Genomic DNA, 18894 nt, shown 5'->3' with positions numbered 1-18894 from the left:
TACATTTACAACACGGTCTTTCTCACTGCAGTTATCTTGGTGTCCACTGGGTGGTGCCGTTCTACACAATTTTGCCTGATCGTTAATCTAATCCCCACCAAGATACTTTGTAGTTAAATTAGACCTAAAAAAGCGAATTATTTAAAATGAATAGCACAGTTATACTAAATCTAACCTAGTATGAATGTAACAAAACCTTCACTCCAGAAGTGGTCGACTCTTTTAATACGCGATATCAAGAGTGGCAAACTACATACTGACTTAAAACAAGAAATACTAACGTCGTAGTAACTAGTATCTAGTCATAAACATACACGATTGCACATGAAATCACATTATCACTACTATTATTACATATAGACTACTTTTTATAGATATAGAACATCATTTAAGAGCAATTTCAGAACATAAGATCAGCATAGAAAACTTTGAAATGATGAAAATACAATGCTACATAAATACTACATATGCACCATAGCTAGCTTTTACTTCAAACCCATATCCAGGACATTTTGCTACTCAAGACAGAGATTCTACTGATGACGATGTACTTTTTAAATGTGTACACCTGGAAGTAAGAAGGACTGGAGGAAATGAGTACCTGCTGATGTGTCCTAATGAGTACAGAGTACAGAGGGGGGAGCCACCTACTGCAAGGTGCACTGTATTCGGGCACACGCTCCGAGCAGCCGCTTTATCAGGTGGCTGATAAAGTTTTACGACGTCACAGACAGGAGGAAAAGGAGCGCATGATTTGCTCACCCACACAGTACGGGTATTCTCGTACTTAAAATTATTGCTTACCGGATTATGAGATTTATCTGTATGATGACATAATTCCCTGATATGGTGCACCACTAATAAATACTCTACTGTACTGTGATATAAATACTTGGCGTGGGTCCTGAGTGGGGCAAAGGAGAAGATGTTATTGCACAAGTTCTTTTCAAAGCTGAGACCAAAGGCGTCAGTCAGCAGGTCACATGACCACTTTCTCCTTTAGGTGTCCTCGAGCAGCCTCTGCAGGTTTCTTCGAATCTGAGGACACATTAAGTTATTCTCATACATTTATGACCTTTGACTCTATGACTTTATCTCGTGAATTACGACTTTGTTCTCGTGAATTTAACGGGCAAATTTTGGCTAACACGCTACTGATGCTGTACTTTTTTAAAAATACTGCAGTTATGGGAGATGAAAGGAAGCGATTGGATGAGAAGCCGTACCGACCTTCTCCAGCTTGAAGAGGTTGGTGGAGAGTTCTCCGAAGATCTCAGCGTCCTGAGGCCTCGCCACGTTTCTGCAAGAAAAGAGAAGCATCTTCATCACTTTCACTTCCAGACTGGAACCACAGGCCAGACGTCATGTTATCATTTCTTTCATATGCGCTATTTCTCACAGATGTTTTTTCTATGAGATGTATGTCTTTGGGGCGGCACAGCGGTCGAATGGTTAGCGCGCAGACCTCACAGTTAGGAGGCCAGGGTTCAATTCCACCCTCGGCCATCTCTGTGTGGAGTTTGCATGTTCTCCCCGAGCATGCATGGGTTTTCTCCGGGTACTCCGTTTTCCTCCCACATTCCAAAAACATGCTAGGTTAATTGGCCACTCCAAATTGTCCATAGGTATGAATGTGAGTGTGAATGGTTGTTTGTCTATATGTGCCCTGTGATTGGCTGGCCACCAGTCCAGGGTGTACCCCGCCTCTCGCCCGAAGACAGCTGAGATAGGCTCCAGCACCCCCGTGAGGAAAAAGCGGTGCATGTGAGGGCGTGTGCAGCTCGTACTGGCCGTGCATGTGTTCCCTCGCCGCCAACATGGAGTTCAAACGATGCTCCAGGACCACCATCTTGAAAGCCATGTAACAGGAGGACGCCACGAGGACGCCGGCCCTGCGGGGATGCACAAAGCGTGGCGGTGACGGCGGGTTAAGGCGTCGGACGACAAAGCGGGCGACAAAAGTACTCACAGAAACAAATAGATGAGTAGGATGGAGTGCAAGGTCACATGAGGCCAGGCTTTGCCCACCCGTGGTACCTCCCCGGCCGGCGAACCTTGACATAAAAAAAAATGAAAAGGCGTTCCCCAAGGTTCCGTTCTAGCCCCCTTTCATCATGATGACAAACATCAGCATTTAACGAACATTCATGTTAAATAAGACACTTCACAATAAGCTACACGCAATGACCTGACACTAATCATTACTTCCTCAATAACTACTCTATATTTACAGTATGTGCCTTAGTTGCTCACTACTACTCATTGGTTCCTCAGTAACTACTCTAAATGCATGTGCCTTAGTTCCATAGTCACTACTCTAACTCTATGTACCTTAGCTCCCCAGTAACTACTCTACACACAGGTTCCTCAGTAACTACTCAAAATGTATGTGACTGAGTCTTTAGTTCCTCGTTAGTTCCTCAGTCACTATTCTAAATGAGTGTGCCTTGGTTCCCCAGTAACTGCCTAAATGAATGTGCCTTAGTTCCACAGTCACTACTCTAAATGTATGTGCCGTAGATCCTCAGATCCTACTTACTCATGAGTTCCTCATTAACTACTCTAACTCTATGTGCCTTAGTCGTTAGTCCCCATTAATTCTTCAGTAACTACTCCAAATGTGCGTGCCTTAGTTGCCAAGTAACTACTCTACTGAGGGGTTCCTCAGTAACTACTCTAAATGCATGTGCCTTAGTTACCAAGTAACTACTCTAACTCTATGTACCTTAGTTCCCCAGTAACTACTCTACACACAGGTTCCTCAGTAACTACTCAAAATGTATGTGACTGAGTCTTTAGTTCCTCGTTAGTTCTTCAGTCACTATTCTAAATGAGTGTGCCTTAGTTCCCCAGTAACCCAGTAACTGCCCAAATTCATGTGCCTTAGTTCCACAGTCACTACTCTAAATGTATGTGCCGTAGATTCTCAGATTCTACTTACTCATTAGTTCCTCAGTAACTACTCTAACTCTATGTGCCTTAGTCGTTAGTCCCCATTAATTCTTCAGTAACTACTCCAAATGTGCGTGCCTTCATTGCCAAGTAACTACTCTACTGACATGTTCCTCAGTAACTACTCAAAATCTGTGTGCCTGAGTCATGAGTTCCTTGTTAGTTAGTTCTTCAGTAACTACTCTAAATGTACTTATGTGCCTTAGTTCCTCAGTAACTCCTCTACCCATTAGTACCTCAGTAACTATTCCAAATCCATGTGCCTTAGTAACTACTCTACTCACTAGTACCTCGGCGAGTACTGCATTTCGGTGTAGCATATAGTAAAGTGAGAGGCAAAACACATGTAGTCGGTGTAGTACCGTTGCTGGCCTTGCTCTTTGGGCTCGGTTGGAGGTGAACGTCGGCGAGGACGGACACCTTCCCGCTTTTGACAAAGGGGAGGCCTGTGAAGTCTGCTTGAGGAAACACAGACACGGAAAAAAGACACACACGTCAAAGACAAACATCCTCCGTGTCAACAGCAGTACAAACACACGTCAGCATCCCAAGGCGGATCCAAGTCGCTCAACAAGCTTCCAAGTTGAAGAAAAGCTATCCAATTGCGTCATAAGAGTGTTGTTTTTGTGCTTAGAAAAGTATGCGTTGTGAATCGTGAGTGCAAACTCCGCCCCCAGGCTGACAGCAACACCCCCTCATCAAAGACGCTCTTAGCTATGGTGCGTCGTCCCCACCGCTCATTTTGTCGTCATCGGGAGTCTGGGATCCGGAGCTGCTGCTCTCCATCATCTCCTGCCGCCTCTGCCGGGCCACGGGAAGGGAAACAATGGACGCCACGGGTGGCGCGATGAGAACCAAGCCTGACTTTCTACAGATGCAAAAAAAAATGCAAACATCCCGTGTCGCCACTGACCAGAGGAAGGGACGACGCCACCTTGACTCGGAAGCCGTCCTGGCAGGAGGACGCGGCGTCTCTGCCGCACATCTTCTCCACCTGCAACGTTCTCACACGTTTCAGTCCCACCTTGGATGAGGACAGACGAGAGCGTGGAAACGCACCTCCAGGTGGACGCAGACGGAGTGCAGGAACTTGTAGGTGGCGTTGCGAGACAGGAAGGACACAAAGACGTGCTGGACAAACAGGAAGTGGGAACCGTCACGCTCCCACTTACTACGTAAGCGCCACCACACCTGACGGGCCGGTTGTCACCTGCTCCTGGGTGCTTTGGATGACCAGGGCGTTCGGCACCAGCAGCGCCGTTTTGGTTTTCTTGATCAACGTCACCGACGCCGCCGGGATGGCGATCTGACCGGAAAGAGGAAGTTGATGCAAACTTCAGGGACACATACGGAAAAACTGAAGGATGTTAGCATCAACTGTTCTCATCAACATCTTCAAGGCTATGCTGAACCTTCAAGATGCTAACAGTAATCCCGCTGTGTATACAGTATGCTAAGCTAGCTTGGCAAAACATCTTAGCTTCAGCTGACAAAATCACATGAGCGTAATATTTCATAATAATAATAATTTTACAATAAGCCCGAGACTTGGCTACTTGGAAAAAATGGTAAAATCGGCAGCCATTTTCCGAGAATAAAACCAAAACATCCAGAGAAAATAGTTGGAATGTAACGAGGAAAAGTGGTCATTGTTATGACAATAAAGTCACAACTAAAATCAAGTAAAATCATTTTAGCCATTGAAATATCCAAGAAAAATTACATTTCTGAAAAGAGATTTGGAATATTGTGAGAAACTCTGAAAACAAGGACTAAAGTTGGCATTTTTAGAAAAGGTTAAAATATTATTATTATTGTTATTATAGTGCATATATTTTATTATAGCAATAAAGTCAGAATTACCTGTGATTTTATGACATTCATTCATTCATTCATTTTCTACCGCTTTTTCCTCACAAGGGTCGTGAGGGGTGCTGGAGCCTATCCCAGCTGTCTTTGGCGGGGTACACCCTGGACTGGTGGCCAGCCAATCACAGGGCACATATAGACAAACAACCATTCACACTCACATTCATACCTATGGACAATTTGGAGTCGCTAATTAACCTAGCATGTTTTTGGAATGTGGGAGGAAACCGGAGTACCCGGAGAAACCCACGCATGCACGGGGAGAACATACAAACTCCACACGGAGATGGCTGAGGTTGGGGAAAGACAAAATAAGAAGCCAAAAAGTTACCACTTCCACACAAAATAGGAGGAGAACTCATTCATTTTCTACCGCTTATCCTCACAAGGGTTGCGGGGGTGCTGGAGCCTATCCCAGCTGTCTTGGGGTGAGAGGCGGGGTACACCCTGGACTGGTGGCCAGCCAATCACAGGGCACATATAGACAAACAACCATTCACACTCACATTCATACCTATGGACAATTTGGAGTGGCCAATTAACCTAGTATGTTTTTGGAATGTGGGAGGAAACCGGAGTACCCGGAGAAAACCCACGCATGCACGGGGAGAACATGCAAACTCCACACAGAGATGGCCGAGGGTGAGATCGAACCCTGGTCTTCTAGCTGTGAGGTCTGCGCGCTAACCACTCGCCGTGCCGCCTGATTTTATGACAATAAAGTCAAAATATTATGACAAAAAAAGTCTAAAAAGGCACAATTTTGTGAGAATAAACAAAAAAATGAAATTGTGATTTTTGGAGAAGGATGTTGGGGAATGAAGCGTGTGCTGTGAGACTTCGGTGGAGCGGGTTTTTATGAATTATGAAATATAGTGGGGTGGGGTAGGGTAGACCGCTACCTTGGTATCCCTGCCAAAGACCTTGGAATGGAAGCAGATCCAGTTCTGGGAGAGGAACATCCTTCCCTGATACAAGATGTCCCTCTGCAGGGCGCAGGTGTAACCTTGGCGGAGGAGACAAAGACAAGGTCGGCTTTGGACTAAAGAGGACATCAGGACATCGGGACGTACTTTGCTTGAGCGCCTCGTCTCTGCCCACTTCCTTGAAGAGCTTGTGAAAGTGCACGTTGGTCTTGGACAGCTGCAGAGAAACCACATGTTTGTTTGCGTTCTCGTTCCAAACAGGAAGTCCACCGCTTAGTGACGCACCTGGCTGGACGGCGACGTCTTCCTGCCGGGGCTGGGCGCCGGCGAGAGCTGCTTACCGGGTGTCAGGCTGAAGAAGGGGTTAGGGGGGGTCAGCATGGTGTAAAAGTGTGCTGCTGATTCAAAGTGGATGAGTCCCTCAGGTGTCGAGTTACAGTCACAACAAAGACTATTTATCTTTCTTTCAGGTGACAGAAAGACAAAGATGGCCGCACTCTTAGGTTCATACTCAACACGTAACGCCACCAACTTTCACCCAAGGCAGTATTCCATAACAGGTGTACCTAATGAAGTGGCACACCAAGCTAACCATATGTTCACTGTTTGTCAAAATATATGCTAACAAGCTGTAGGAAACAAATGATACAGTATATATATATATATATATATATATATATATATATATATATATATATATATATATATATATATATATATATATATATATATATATATATATATATATATATATATATATATATATATATATATATATATATATATATATATATATATATATATATATATACTACATAGTTATGTACTACTAAGTTATTATTATTATTATTATTGTGTAGTTCCAGACGTCAATGGTACGACTAGATGAAGGTTCTAGAATATGTATCCTCGGTAGGAGACACCTGGTTCCGGTGGTCTTTTTACAGATCTCGCAGGGTTCCGGTTCGTTGTCCAGACACAGCTGGAGGTCTGTGGGTCTCCTTCGTCTCTTCTGAGCGTCATTCTCCGCTTCACAACTGAAATGAAAAAACAACAGAAAAGTTCAAACGTCGTTAAGAACTTTTCCGGAACCGCCACCACCACCACCAGCAGCGGGCCTTCCCGCTCACTTCGCCCGTCTCGCTCACCGACTCCCCCGGGGGTGGAGAAGTTGCTCCGTGGCCGTCGGCGGTGTCAAAGGTCGCTCTGCCTGCTCGCCCATCAGCACCATGTCGGAGCCCACCTCACGACACCTCCACCCGCTGCCGGCCGAACGCCACCTTCACCTTCTGGGATAAGACGACGTCCCCGGGGTCTGGAGACTCGGACCGGGAAGAATCCAGGAAAAAAAGCCCAATGGAGGAGGAGGAGGAGGGGCCGGGAAAGGGGAGGGAGTACACTGGGAGGAATGAAAGAAGAAAAAGCGCCCTCTGCTGGTCACAAAAAGAACTGCAAGAACTCAAATGTTTAAATTGGGTGGATCGATCCAATTATCGATTTTATTTATATCAGGGCAGTGTCGTATTTTGACCCTATTTTTTAAATTATTGTGTTACATGATATTGTTACATTGTCTTATAATGTTGTTGTAAATAATATGTAAAATATTGTTTGAAAAGTGTGAAAAGTGTGTATTTTATATGGCCAAAACTAAAGTCTTTTTTCGTCGTGTTTTTTTCCGATTCTTATCAACGAACCCATACGTCCCATCGCTTATTAAAACAGGAATATAATTTTTAAAAACTTACTTCAACCTCTGCCAAGTCATAAATACAATCTTACACCAAGAATGAAACATTCTTTATGATATACGTTTCGAGATATTTAATAGAAACCAAATCCTGACTCATCTTGAAGCTGGTAACGTTTGGAGCCATTTTGTTGTAATGGACAGATACGGCCACCAGAGGGCAGCAGCGTCTAAATGTACAACCTTTCAACAGCTTGTTGGTTCTTAGCTAACTGCAAACTGTTTATAACTAAATGAAAACAAATGTCATTCGCAATGGAAGTCGTACAAGTACAACAATACACTTATTTACAACAAATACCTCCTAAAAAGGCTACAATAGTCCTTCGAGTGTACACACTGATGATTTGATTAATTATTTTTTTAAATTAGTTGTTATTTTTTTATTCCCTCAGTCTGATGTAGTACAACTGGTACAATAAAAACATTGCATATGTCCATAATGCCTACATATAGTAAGTAGCTTATGCTGTATGCAGTGCGGGGTGTATGGCACAGTACAGCGCACAGGCAATATTCTTCACAGGAAGAGAAATATCCTTTCAGCAGCTGTCAAATATTCCAGCAGAGGAAGGAGGAGAGTTAGAGGGTGCAAAAATAGGCTGAGATTGAAGTGGTGTTAAGTGCTGTGCTTGAAAGCATGTCTGGCCTCATTAGCCGTCACATGTAACAATAGCTAGCTGCCAGCGAGGACGGGTCCGAGTCCGCCGCTCATAAATCACCCCGCCGACAGCCGCCTGACAGGCTGGGAACCTGCACGCCAAGGTCTCCTCAACCACCACCCCGCCAGCCCCCATCCCAGCCATCCTCCGCCACCCACGCCTCCGTGCACGTGTGCACGTGCACTCCTCGAGCAGAGCTGCAAGGAAGGTTTTTGTGTGGTTTGTTGTAGGAGGGAAAAAGTTTGGCTTGAGTGCCATGGCGGGGGTGGGGGTGCAAGGGGCGAGGTCATTAATCATGCAGAGCGGGGTTGGGGGGGGGGGGGGGGGGCTGATGCTTACAGCTGCTAGGCCACACTCAATGCATGCAGGCAGAGGGTCGACCCCCACACCCCCCAAAAATATTGCATGTGTCCACCTCAGTCACTGCTGCTGTCAGCATCATTTCATCCCGGCTATGAAACATCAATTTATTAATGGAGGCGCCAACGGAAGCGCATGCGGGACAACTAAAGGTCGCGGGGGTCACTTTCATCTTCCTCACATTTAAGTAATTTGATTGAAACCAAGCCAATCAAAATTGATGAAAAAACACCCTCAATGTTTTTGTGTTCAAACCAAATAAAAAAACCTGCACACAACCTGGACATGTCAGAATGCAAACTTTCCACCTGCCAGTTATTCATAATAACTGTCACCTTGCGTAGTAACCAAAAAATAATCCACAATGTCAAAGCCAAAGCACAAACGCCCGGACACAACATACGCAACCTGGACTTGTCAAAATCCGTGCAAACTTTCCTCCTGCCAGTTATTCATAATAACTGTCACCTTGCGTAGTAACCAAAAAATAATCCACAATGTCAAAGCCAAAGCACAAACGCCCGGACACAACATACGCAACCTGGACATGTCAGAATCCATGCAAACTTTCCACCTGCCAGTTATTCATAATAACTGTCACTTTGCATAGTAACCAAAAAATAACCCACAATGTCAAAGTCAAAGCACAAACGCCTGCACACAACATACGCAACCTGGACATGTCAGAATCCGTGCAAACTTTCCTCCTGCCAGTTATTCATAATAACTGTCACCTTGCGTAGCAACCAAAAAATAATTCACAATGTCAAAGCCCAAGCACAAATTCCCGCACACAACACATGCAAGGCGTGTTGTGACATAGGCGTGTCGTACAGTCCATGTGACAGCTCCGCCCACCGGTTATTCATGCTAGCTGCCACCTTGCATGTTAGAAATGACCTACAGTAATCCAGTCAGAAAGGTTGCACTAATAGTGCTGTGTTATGAAGTGATGACACATGCTTGTGAGTGGGCGGGTCCATTCGCCCTCATTAATCATGGTGACAAATGAAAATCCAACATTTACTCCCGGGTGACAACATGTGAGTAATCGTGTCTGCTTGCACGCGGGCGGATTTTGGAAGCCTCTGTCTGACCTCCGAGCTTCAGCGTGCAAAGAAGCCAGAACGTGACCGTGGGGAGGCAAGAGTCGCCCCTGCGGGCCCCCTGCAGGCCTCCGCCGGTCAGTTGCCAGATCACGTTTTTTCCATCCGGATGCTAGACCCTGATGCATGAGAGCTGACAGCCGAGCCCATGGAGCGCAACCGGATCAAAACCAGCTGGGAAAACCCAAAACCCAGGAGAGCGAAGAAGGGAGAAGCCCGCTACAGAAATAAAAAGTGCAAGCAAGCTAACGGCTGGATGTGGCCAATTTAACACGGAGGCCTGTCGTGGAGCAGCGCCACATGTTGGCTGGCGGCACTTTTTGGGGGAACATTTGTGCCTCGCTGCGGTCGCATGTAAGTGACGGCTTTATGGCGGGTTGTGAAACATCACGGCCGACATCTGTGCGCCTTTTATTTTGGGAGCATGTGAAAGCCCTCATTGTCCCGTGATGGATGAAGTGATAAAACCCGAGAGAGGGCCCAAACCAAAGGAGGGGTTTCTGGGAACATGCGCCTCCATGGAGCGAGGACAAACACCACGCATGCGGCGGGATGGCCTGATGAAAAGGTGACGGCGCCCGTCATGTCGCCGAGGCACACCGCCAGAGTCCATCATCATCATCAATCACTCGGCCTGTCAGGCTGCTTTGGTCCTCCTGTCGCCTAACAAAACACCACACTCAACTCTTGCCGTGCTCTTTGTGACAATCTGGTGTCATACTGGAGTTGCGTCTGAGCGCACGACTCCAGATTGGAACAAATTGTCAAATGAGCAAAATGGGTGACGATGTAGTCACAATCCCCAAGGACAGAATCCAGCAAGAAAAGTAAGAAATGCAAGCGGCGCAAGCTAACGATTTAAGTCGGCGCTCAAACCGGCCACATCCGGTTGGGTCCCAATTTCCGCTTCCTTTGGTATCAAGTATGAACGCTAGCATCCGAACCGAGCTGAAACCGCTTGGAAAAGATATTCCCCACGGGAAATCATTTGGTCAGATAAAAAAAAAAATACAAACCACATTTGGATCTGGATCAGATCGCATCTTGCTGGTGTGAACAGAGTTACAAAAGAAAAGACACAAAGCGGTTTCAGTGGGGCTCCAACAGCAGCCACTTGCTACCTCCCCACAGCTCCGCCTCCTCTCTGCCGTCAGGCGTTTAAACGTGCTTGATGAAAGCTGACCTTTCCACGGTGATTCATCGGAGTGTGTGGGAACCTTCCTGATGAAAAACAGACCACATTCAAACAAGACCACAAATGAATGGAAATCTTCATTTGATTTATTTAACAAAATACAACCCCCCCCATAATCCCCAACCTCACCCCCACCCCCAAAACCCGTGTTTTCTGGATAGCACCGCGTGGTGGTTCACATGTACAAAAAAAATATCACATCTCTTTGCTACAAAAGCGCTTTGGAGAGACATGATTTTTAAACATTCAACTCGGCCAGGGGTGGGGGAGGGGTGGCGGGGTGGGGGGCTCTAGAAGAAACATAACGGTACCAGGCAGGGCGCCCCGGTGTAAAAGAAATACTCCAGGAGCGTTAACACGTGGTTGGATGTCCAGGGTGTCTGCTGGCTTAGCATTGAAAGCAGCTGTTAGCAATAAAGTAGCAAACAAGTAGCATCAAATTGTGAGTTTTGGCAACAAAACAAAAAAATCATATTTAGTGGCAATGTTAGCAGCTAACTCGCTGAGTTACATGGCAGCAACATTAGCATCAACTGCTAGCCAAAGTTCTAGCGAGTGTGATGTCCCGGTTGGTTTGTTAGCGGGATACGGCAAAATTGCACAGGCTAACTTTGCGGCAGGTGGACCTGGTATACGTGCCAGGCAATAACCTTTTCTGAGGATTTGTATAAAAGTGCGGATATAATGATTTCTTTTTTGCTTTTGGTCATGACAGACAAGTCACAAATGATGTTTTTTTTTGGCCTAGCGCAGGTGTAAACATAGATTTCAAAAGTATGGTTTTGAAATTCCCAGATTCCTTAGGTTAACTGGTCAATTTCTCCGTACTGAAAGAAAGAACGCAAAGCCAAGGCCATTAAGATATACCAAAGTGGCGTCAACATACATCCAAAAAGTCCCAGTGGTCCTTTAAAAAAAAATGTCTCTGGAGGGATGTCGGTGTCACTGGTAGCCCAGAGCGGACGCAGATCCGAGTCTTTGGTTGTAGAAGGCGTAGTGCGGGTAGTAGGGGCTTGTAGCGGGCAGGGAGTGCAGGGACACGGAGGAGGGTCCGGGGGTCAAATGGACCTTACTGTAGGGGTGATAGCGAGCAAGTCCCAGGCTGGGCGGCGCTCTGAGCAAGGAGCCGGGGCTGCTCATGTGGGGAAGGTGCAGGTGACAGGAAGAAGAAGGTCCCGATGACGAGACTGAGAGCATCTTGGCATCCATGTCCACGGGGGGCGCCGTGTGTGCGCGCAGGTGAGCCAGGAGCTCATCTGACGTGGCGAAACGTTTGTCGCACGGACCCCCGACCGAGACCCAGTTGCACGCATGAGGAAGGGGGTCATTGGGTAGCATGTAGCCGTATGAGTACAAGGGGTGGGGGAGGGACGAGGGACCGCCGGGGTGGAGGGAATGAAGCGGGTGGGAGGGATACACCAACGGAAAGCTGGACTTGAGGCCGGAGGGCTCGTGGACGGATGAGTGGGGTACACCGGGGTAGCTGAGGCAGTAGGGGTCCCTGCATAGACCCTGCATAAATGAAGGGGGAGAGGCCCCGGTAAGAGGGCTGGAGCTCGGATGCTTTCCAGGAATGCCCAAGTTTCCCACGCCGGACTTGCTGTGGTCTAACCCGGGAACCAAGGGCGGAGGGAAGCTAGCATAGGCCCCCACCACCGACCCGTGGTAGCCTAAATTAGACGACTGCAGCGGGAATAGCGCTTGCGCCGCCTTGTAAGGAGAAATGGGCGCAATGTGCCCTGGCACCGAGTCCACTTTATCGAGGATGGAGCCACCCTCCGAGCTGCCGGTGCTGCAGTTGGCGGTAGCTCGGGCGTGGCTGGAGTTGGCGAGGTGCGGACCCTCCGAGGTCGTTTTGCTTGCATCAGCGTCTTTCTTGCTCGGGCTGTCCGGCTCACGGTTTCCATTTGACACGTGAGCATGCGGGTTGGGCGGTCCGCCACCTGGGTGCTTGAGAGGCGGCTGCTGGGTGGACCCCGGGGGGCTGGCTCTGCTGGGTCCAGGGCTGGGTGAGGAGGCGTGGGGCACGTGCGACAGCTGCCCATTGGCTGTATTCCCATTATTGTTGAGAACCTTGAATGATACTTTATCCAAACTGCTGCTGCTGCTGCTTACTCTCTCCCCGTCTCCACTGCCGCCGATGAGGTAAGGCTTGAAGCTGGACTTGTCCTCCGAAGGGGGGCGCTGTTCTCCCACTTTCAAGCTGGAGACAGACGAGCGACCGCTGGCCTCCTTCTCTTTGAGTTTAGAGGAGCTCGGAGGATCCGGTTTTCCGATCTGGGAGCAGGTCTGAGCCAGCAGGGCCAGCGGACTCTTCTTAGCGTCCAGCTGTGACAAAAACACAAACATTCATCACCACTCAATCAACGAGTCCCTGCTGTCTCATTACTATCATTCAAAAACAAAAAAATAATAATTACATGATCTACATAACTGTACACTGAAGTCAAATTGTTTGTCTTCATATACTTCCTGCTTCTAAACTACTGACAAATATACATGTCAGTATTTTTAGGAATATTTCTCATGTGCTGCCTTATCTCTATGTAATTATCCACTAAGGAAAAAAATACACACGCTATTTGGTTCGCATTTAAAACCGTAGTTGGAGGTCCTGCGTGGCAGTCCAGCCCACTAAAACCCAGCCGAACCCAAATAGACCCGAATCACTTCAAACGGACGTACCTCGATGCTGACGGGCGCTGGTGTTAACGGTTGTAAATATTCCGGGTGGAGCAAGTGTCCGGTGTGCGCCGTCAACATGTTGATCATGCGGATCGGAAGCCTCCTTGACTGCCGAATCGGGTCCTGGGGAGTCAGAAGAATTGAACCGGTTCGGTGCCTGAGCTCGATTCGCGTATTAGTGACAAGACTCGGCGGGGGATCTTTCATCAGGTTTGTTGTAATCCATTAAGAGTCCGGATTCCGTTCACGTAAAAAAAAACAAAAAAAGAAGACACAGCTGGACCACCCTGAGGAAAATGAGGCGGGGGGGCTACTTCTTCATGGCCGCACGAGTGTCAAACATGCAGAGAAAGTTGCGTCAGAATAGTTCCGAGGTGACCCACTTCCGCGTCTCTCCTGCGTGGACTCTGGCAGCTGTGATGCAGCAACACTGACTTCAAAGACAGGCGAGGCTGCATGCCTAATGAGGGAGGCGTGGCCATGACACGGGGAGGCGGAGCAATGTCTGTTTACATGCCAGGCCGCTGCTGGCTCACTAGCACAGCGGAACCATTTAAAGAGGCACTATATGATTCAAAAACAGTAACTATCTATCAAACCAGTACTATTATCATTATTATTATTATTATTTTTAAGTCAGCCCATAGTAAACTGAGGTCAATATGGCTGCCTCACTGAGCGACAGTACAGTCATGTGACATCTCACAGCCAATCGCAAGGAAGGTAATGGTAACAAACTCATAGAAATGTACTTTTACTATCACTGTCATTTCCCTATAGTTATCAGTATTAATATAAAATAAATATAACAATTATATTTTGAATTCAGACTAAACGTAAGTTATTATAATGATAAGATATGCCTTTATTCGTCCCTCAGTGGGGAAATTTGCAATGTATCCGTCCATCCATTTTAAAAAATAAAATACCATGCTAGCTTAGATTTGCCACATTGCATAACTACAGTATGTACTCTATCTTCTTTTCAAGTGTGATCAGTGTCATATTTTAAGTGCACCATTATATTCTATTTTTAACTTTTCAGTCGATTTTAGTGGATGTGACCACTAACAAGGCTGCTGTTGTGTTGTCGCTTATATTTAGCTCACTTATGGCTGTTTTCATGCGCTGCTTTGTGCCGGCATGAGTCGCCGTCTTCTACAGCAAAGATAGGAAAAAAAAAAAGGCAGATGAGCCGCGAGGTATTAATGCTTCTTGTATAAATCAGGAATGTTAATTGCTTTATTGCGTTACGCCTGCCGAAGGACTGCGCCACCAGCTAATTTGGCTAACCTCATTATGCCACAGATTGTACTTAAAAATTACGGCTGACAAGGACTATTAGCATCACAGCCCAAAATAGCATCATTCAGGGCATTCAACTGGTGGCCCGCAGGCCAGATTTGGCCCAAGAATGACATAAGACCAGCCGGGGGAGCAGTTGAAAAGTTGTGTGCAAGAAAACTGTATTTAAAAATAGCAGAATGCTCCTGTCATATAGTGGATCTATGAGTAGTGTTTTTGTCATAAGTACATTTAATAGAGGTAATATGGTGGCCACAGTTGGACCCTGGAACAGATCATTTCCATTGTTTCTTATGAGAAAGTGCAAAGAAATGGTAACTAGGAACATATTGTATTGGCCCTCACAGGTTCCACTGTAGTATTCAAATAAAAAAAGCGAGGAAGGCGACCCGCGAGTCAATTGCGTCCAAGCTGGACGCTCCATTAATCCTCAGCTTGTCTATAAAATCAAAGCAGCAGCAGTTAGCCAGCGCTGGCTCGGCATCCCGCATCGACCCGAATGTTCAATAAGTCATCGAGAGACAAACCGAAGTAGGATGTATAGACGCCGGCCAATGAAAGAACACAGCGCTCCTTCCTTTGACGGCTTTATTTATCCAACCCCGGACCAGGCTCAGGATTGTTCGGGGAGGGAAACTGGGCTGCTTTTAGAAGATCCCAGAACGCAGGGGAGCCAGAACAAACACAACCAGCGTGTGCTGTATAATCTGTGGCAAAAAGAGAGCGGGGCCGTGCATTGCAGCCGTCCTTCCACTTCACCACCGACAACACGCCGCTTGTGGTTGGATGCAACACGACATGACGACAACTTTATCTGCAAATGCCACGCTACACTGCTGGGTGCCATGCTAGACTGGTGGGGGCCACGCTACACTGGTGGGGGCCATGCTTCACTACTGGGTGCCATGCTACACTGGTAGGGCCACGCTACATTGGTGGGGGCCACGCTACACTACTGGGTGCCACGCTACACTGGTAGGGCCACGCTACACTACTGGGTGCAACGCTACACTGCAAGGTCACCTGCAAGGTCAAACCAAGATGAATCTGGATCTGATCCAGACTGCACATTTGAAAGCAATTTAAATTTAGATGACCACCCACACGATGAAGAGAAAAAAAAACCTATATCATGTAATGTAAAAAAACTAATCTGGATCTGATCCAGATTGCACGTGTAACCGCAATGTAAATGTAATGATGATCGGCGATAAATACGGTATAAAATAGGCTAAGCGTTACCTGACACAATTTTAAGCTATGCAAACCAGAAGCACTGATGTCAATACAAGTTAAAACTGGATCTAATCCGGATTGCATATTTGGAAGATATTTTAATTAGGAAGAGCACACACACCTCAGTGACAAAAAAGGGATATAAAATGTAATGTTGAAAAAAATCTGACTCTATCTGATCCAGATTGGACTTTTGACAGCAATGTAAATGTAATGTAAATCTAAAGAAGTATATCACAGGCAATTTGAGCAAAAGTCATATATATGCAAATCAGAAGTAATTGAATGAAGTTGAAACTGGATCTGATCCGTATTGCACATTTGGCTGCAATATAAATGAGGTTGAGAGCCCACATATTTATGACCATTACAAAACTCTCTACTTGATGTAAACAGTTATGTCAAATGAAATTGAATCTGGATCCGATCCAGATTGCAGTCGTAACAGCAACATAAATGAAGTTTAATGTGTGTCGGCAGAGGGTGAAGACGTCATGATGCGTTCCCCCGGGAGGAGATGAGTGGACTGATGACGGATGGACGGAGCGGATGTGTGGCGCTGACAAAGTGTTGCGTTTAGGAAGCAAGATGGAAGCGTGGCGATTCAGTCATTCGTCACGACCCGGGGTGAATGCATGAATGTGAAGTAGCGCCATATTTCACTGCAAGCGGGAATGTTATTACCGCCGCCGCTGCCCTAGAAAGTTGTGCGGGGAGCCGTTTTTCACCACAACGAGCATTAGCCACGTCAGCTTGGAACATTTTTTTTTTCCCAGATGTGTCTGCACGTGAAATATGTCTCGTGCTGACCTCACATTTCTCCTCAAATAGGACAAGAGAGCACATGGAGAGTCTGCAATGCCTGGACCACATCTTTAGCACTTTTCTAATGCTATCACACTACAATATTGATACATCAAACAGCTAAAATAATGCTAAAAGGCTAAAAACAACCAATTAGCTAAAAATGTCATCCAATAGAAGTATAAAGGTGACTATAGGGGTGTTAGTTCATGTCTAGTGGGCTCTAGTCATGTTAAAAAGGGTATTTAGAAGGTGATAAACAGGTTTTCTATGTCTCATTGTGTCGTATAGGAGTGTAAAGGTGACTATAGGGGTGCTATTTCATGTCTAGTGGGCTCTAATCATGTTAAATAGTGTATTTAGAAGGTGATAAACAGGTTTTCTATGTCTTATTGTGTCGTATTGTGTCTAATATGTTGGCTAATAGGAGTGTAAAGGTGACTATGGGGTGTTATTTCATGTCTAGTGGGCTCTAATCATGTTAAAAAGTGTGTTTAGAAGGTGGTGAACCGGTTTTGTATGTCTTATTGTGTCTACTATGCTGGCTAATAGAAGTATAAAGGTGACTATAGGGGTGTTAGCTCATGTCTAGTGGGCTCTAATCATGTTAAAAAGTGTATTTAGAAGGTGATAAACCGGTTTTCTATATCTTATTGCGTCGCATTGTGTCCACTACGTTGGCTAATAGGAGTGTAAAGGTGACTATCGGGGTGTTAGTTCATGTCTAGTGGGCTCTAATCATGTTAAAAAGGGTATTTAGAAGGTGATAAACAGGTTTTCTATGTCTCATTGTGTCGTATAGGAGTGTAAAGGTGACTATAGGGGTGCTATTTCATGTCTAGTGGGCTCTAATCATGTTAAATAGTGTATTTAGAAGGTGATAAACAGGTTTTCTATGTCTTATTGTGTCGTATTGTGTCTAATATGTTGGCTAATAGGAGTGTAAAGGTGACTATGGGGTGTTATTTCATGTCTAGTGGGCTCTAATCATGTTAAAAAGTGTGTTTAGAAGGTGGTGAACCGGTTTTGTATGTCTTATTGTGTCTACTATGCTGGCTAATAGAAGTATAAAGGTGACTATAGGGGTGTTAGCTCATGTCTAGTGGGCTCTAATCATGTTAAAAAGTGTATTTAGAAGGTGATAAACCGGTTTTCTATATCTTATTGCGTCGTATTGTGTCCACTACGTTGGCTAATAGGAGTGTAAAGGTGACTATCGGGGTGTTAGTTCATGTCTAGTGGGCTCTAATCATGTTAAAAAGTGTATTTAGAAGGTGGTAAACCGGTTTTGTATGTCTTATTGTGTCTACTATGTTGTGTCGTATTGTGTCTAATATGCTGGCTAATAGGAGTGTAAAGGTGACTATAGGGGTGTTAGTTCATGTCTAGTGGGCTCTAATCATGCTAAAAAGTGTATTTAGAAGGTGGTAAACTGGTTTTGTATGTCTTATTGTGTTGTATTGTGTCTACTATGTTAGGTAATAAGAGTGTAAAGGTGACTATAGGGGTGTTATTTCATGTCTAGTGGGCTCTAATCATGCTAAAAAGTGTATTTAGAAGGTGTGAAATAAAACCATTACCATTACCATCATATCATCTAATTTTCTCATCCTCATTTGGTATCGTTTCTTTGTATTTGAACACATTCATTGCATCATAGACGACCCTGATTGATCGTATCTCACGTCATTCATGGTACGACATGGTGTATCATATCTTACCGTATTCTGTGATGCTGTATCATGTCTCATGGTGTGGTATCATAGTGTATCGTATGCCATTTCATTGTGTTTTGGTATTGAAAAAGGCTTTGTGTTTGAGACGTAATAATTCAGTACGATATGATGGAGATATTATTGGTATTCTAGCATAATATGGTGATAAACATTGCATGGTGGGCCTACCATACACACGTAGCACTTGACATGCTAGCTACATTTGCATAAATGACACTGAATGTAAAGATACAAAGTCTTGTAGTATATTCTTTGTGTATATTCAAGGTGTAATAGATGACTGTCGCTAGGTTAGCGCGGCTTCCTCC

At 45.6% G+C, this 18894-nt stretch overlaps 2 protein-coding genes across 2 annotated transcripts; both read right to left on the bottom strand.

Annotated features, from left to right (window-relative positions):
• Positions 1 to 223: 223 nt before the first annotated feature.
• Positions 224 to 7094, bottom strand: LOC131106095 (GRAM domain-containing protein 2B-like). Its single transcript, XM_058054865.1, has 14 exons — positions 6896 to 7094; positions 6671 to 6784; positions 6033 to 6099; positions 5895 to 5964; positions 5724 to 5827; positions 4163 to 4258; positions 4012 to 4083; positions 3866 to 3946; positions 3687 to 3753; positions 3315 to 3407; positions 1970 to 2054; positions 1788 to 1892; positions 1231 to 1300; positions 224 to 1038 (listed from the first exon to the last, which is right to left on the bottom strand). The coding sequence occupies exons 1-14, from the start codon at positions 6976 to 6978 to the stop codon at positions 1000 to 1002; spliced, it is 1146 nt and encodes a 381-aa protein (XP_057910848.1). The 5' UTR covers positions 6979 to 7094; the 3' UTR covers positions 224 to 999.
• A 3815-nt stretch (positions 7095 to 10909) lies between these two features.
• On the bottom strand, positions 10910 to 13908 carry LOC131109786 (zinc finger protein 703-like). The gene is made up of 2 exons (XM_058062143.1): positions 13506 to 13908; positions 10910 to 13148 (listed from the first exon to the last, which is right to left on the bottom strand). Exons 1-2 carry the CDS (start codon positions 13710 to 13712, stop codon positions 11763 to 11765), a joined length of 1593 nt encoding a protein of 530 aa, XP_057918126.1. The 5' UTR covers positions 13713 to 13908; the 3' UTR covers positions 10910 to 11762.
• Between the last annotated feature and the right edge of the window lie 4986 nt (positions 13909 to 18894).

This window comes from Doryrhamphus excisus, chromosome 2, assembly GCF_030265055.1.
Source record: "Doryrhamphus excisus isolate RoL2022-K1 chromosome 2, RoL_Dexc_1.0, whole genome shotgun sequence".
Classification (NCBI taxonomy): domain Eukaryota; kingdom Metazoa; phylum Chordata; class Actinopteri; order Syngnathiformes; family Syngnathidae; genus Doryrhamphus; species Doryrhamphus excisus.
Note: the sequence above shows the minus strand (reverse complement) of the source record. Positions and strands in the feature narration are given on the sequence as shown.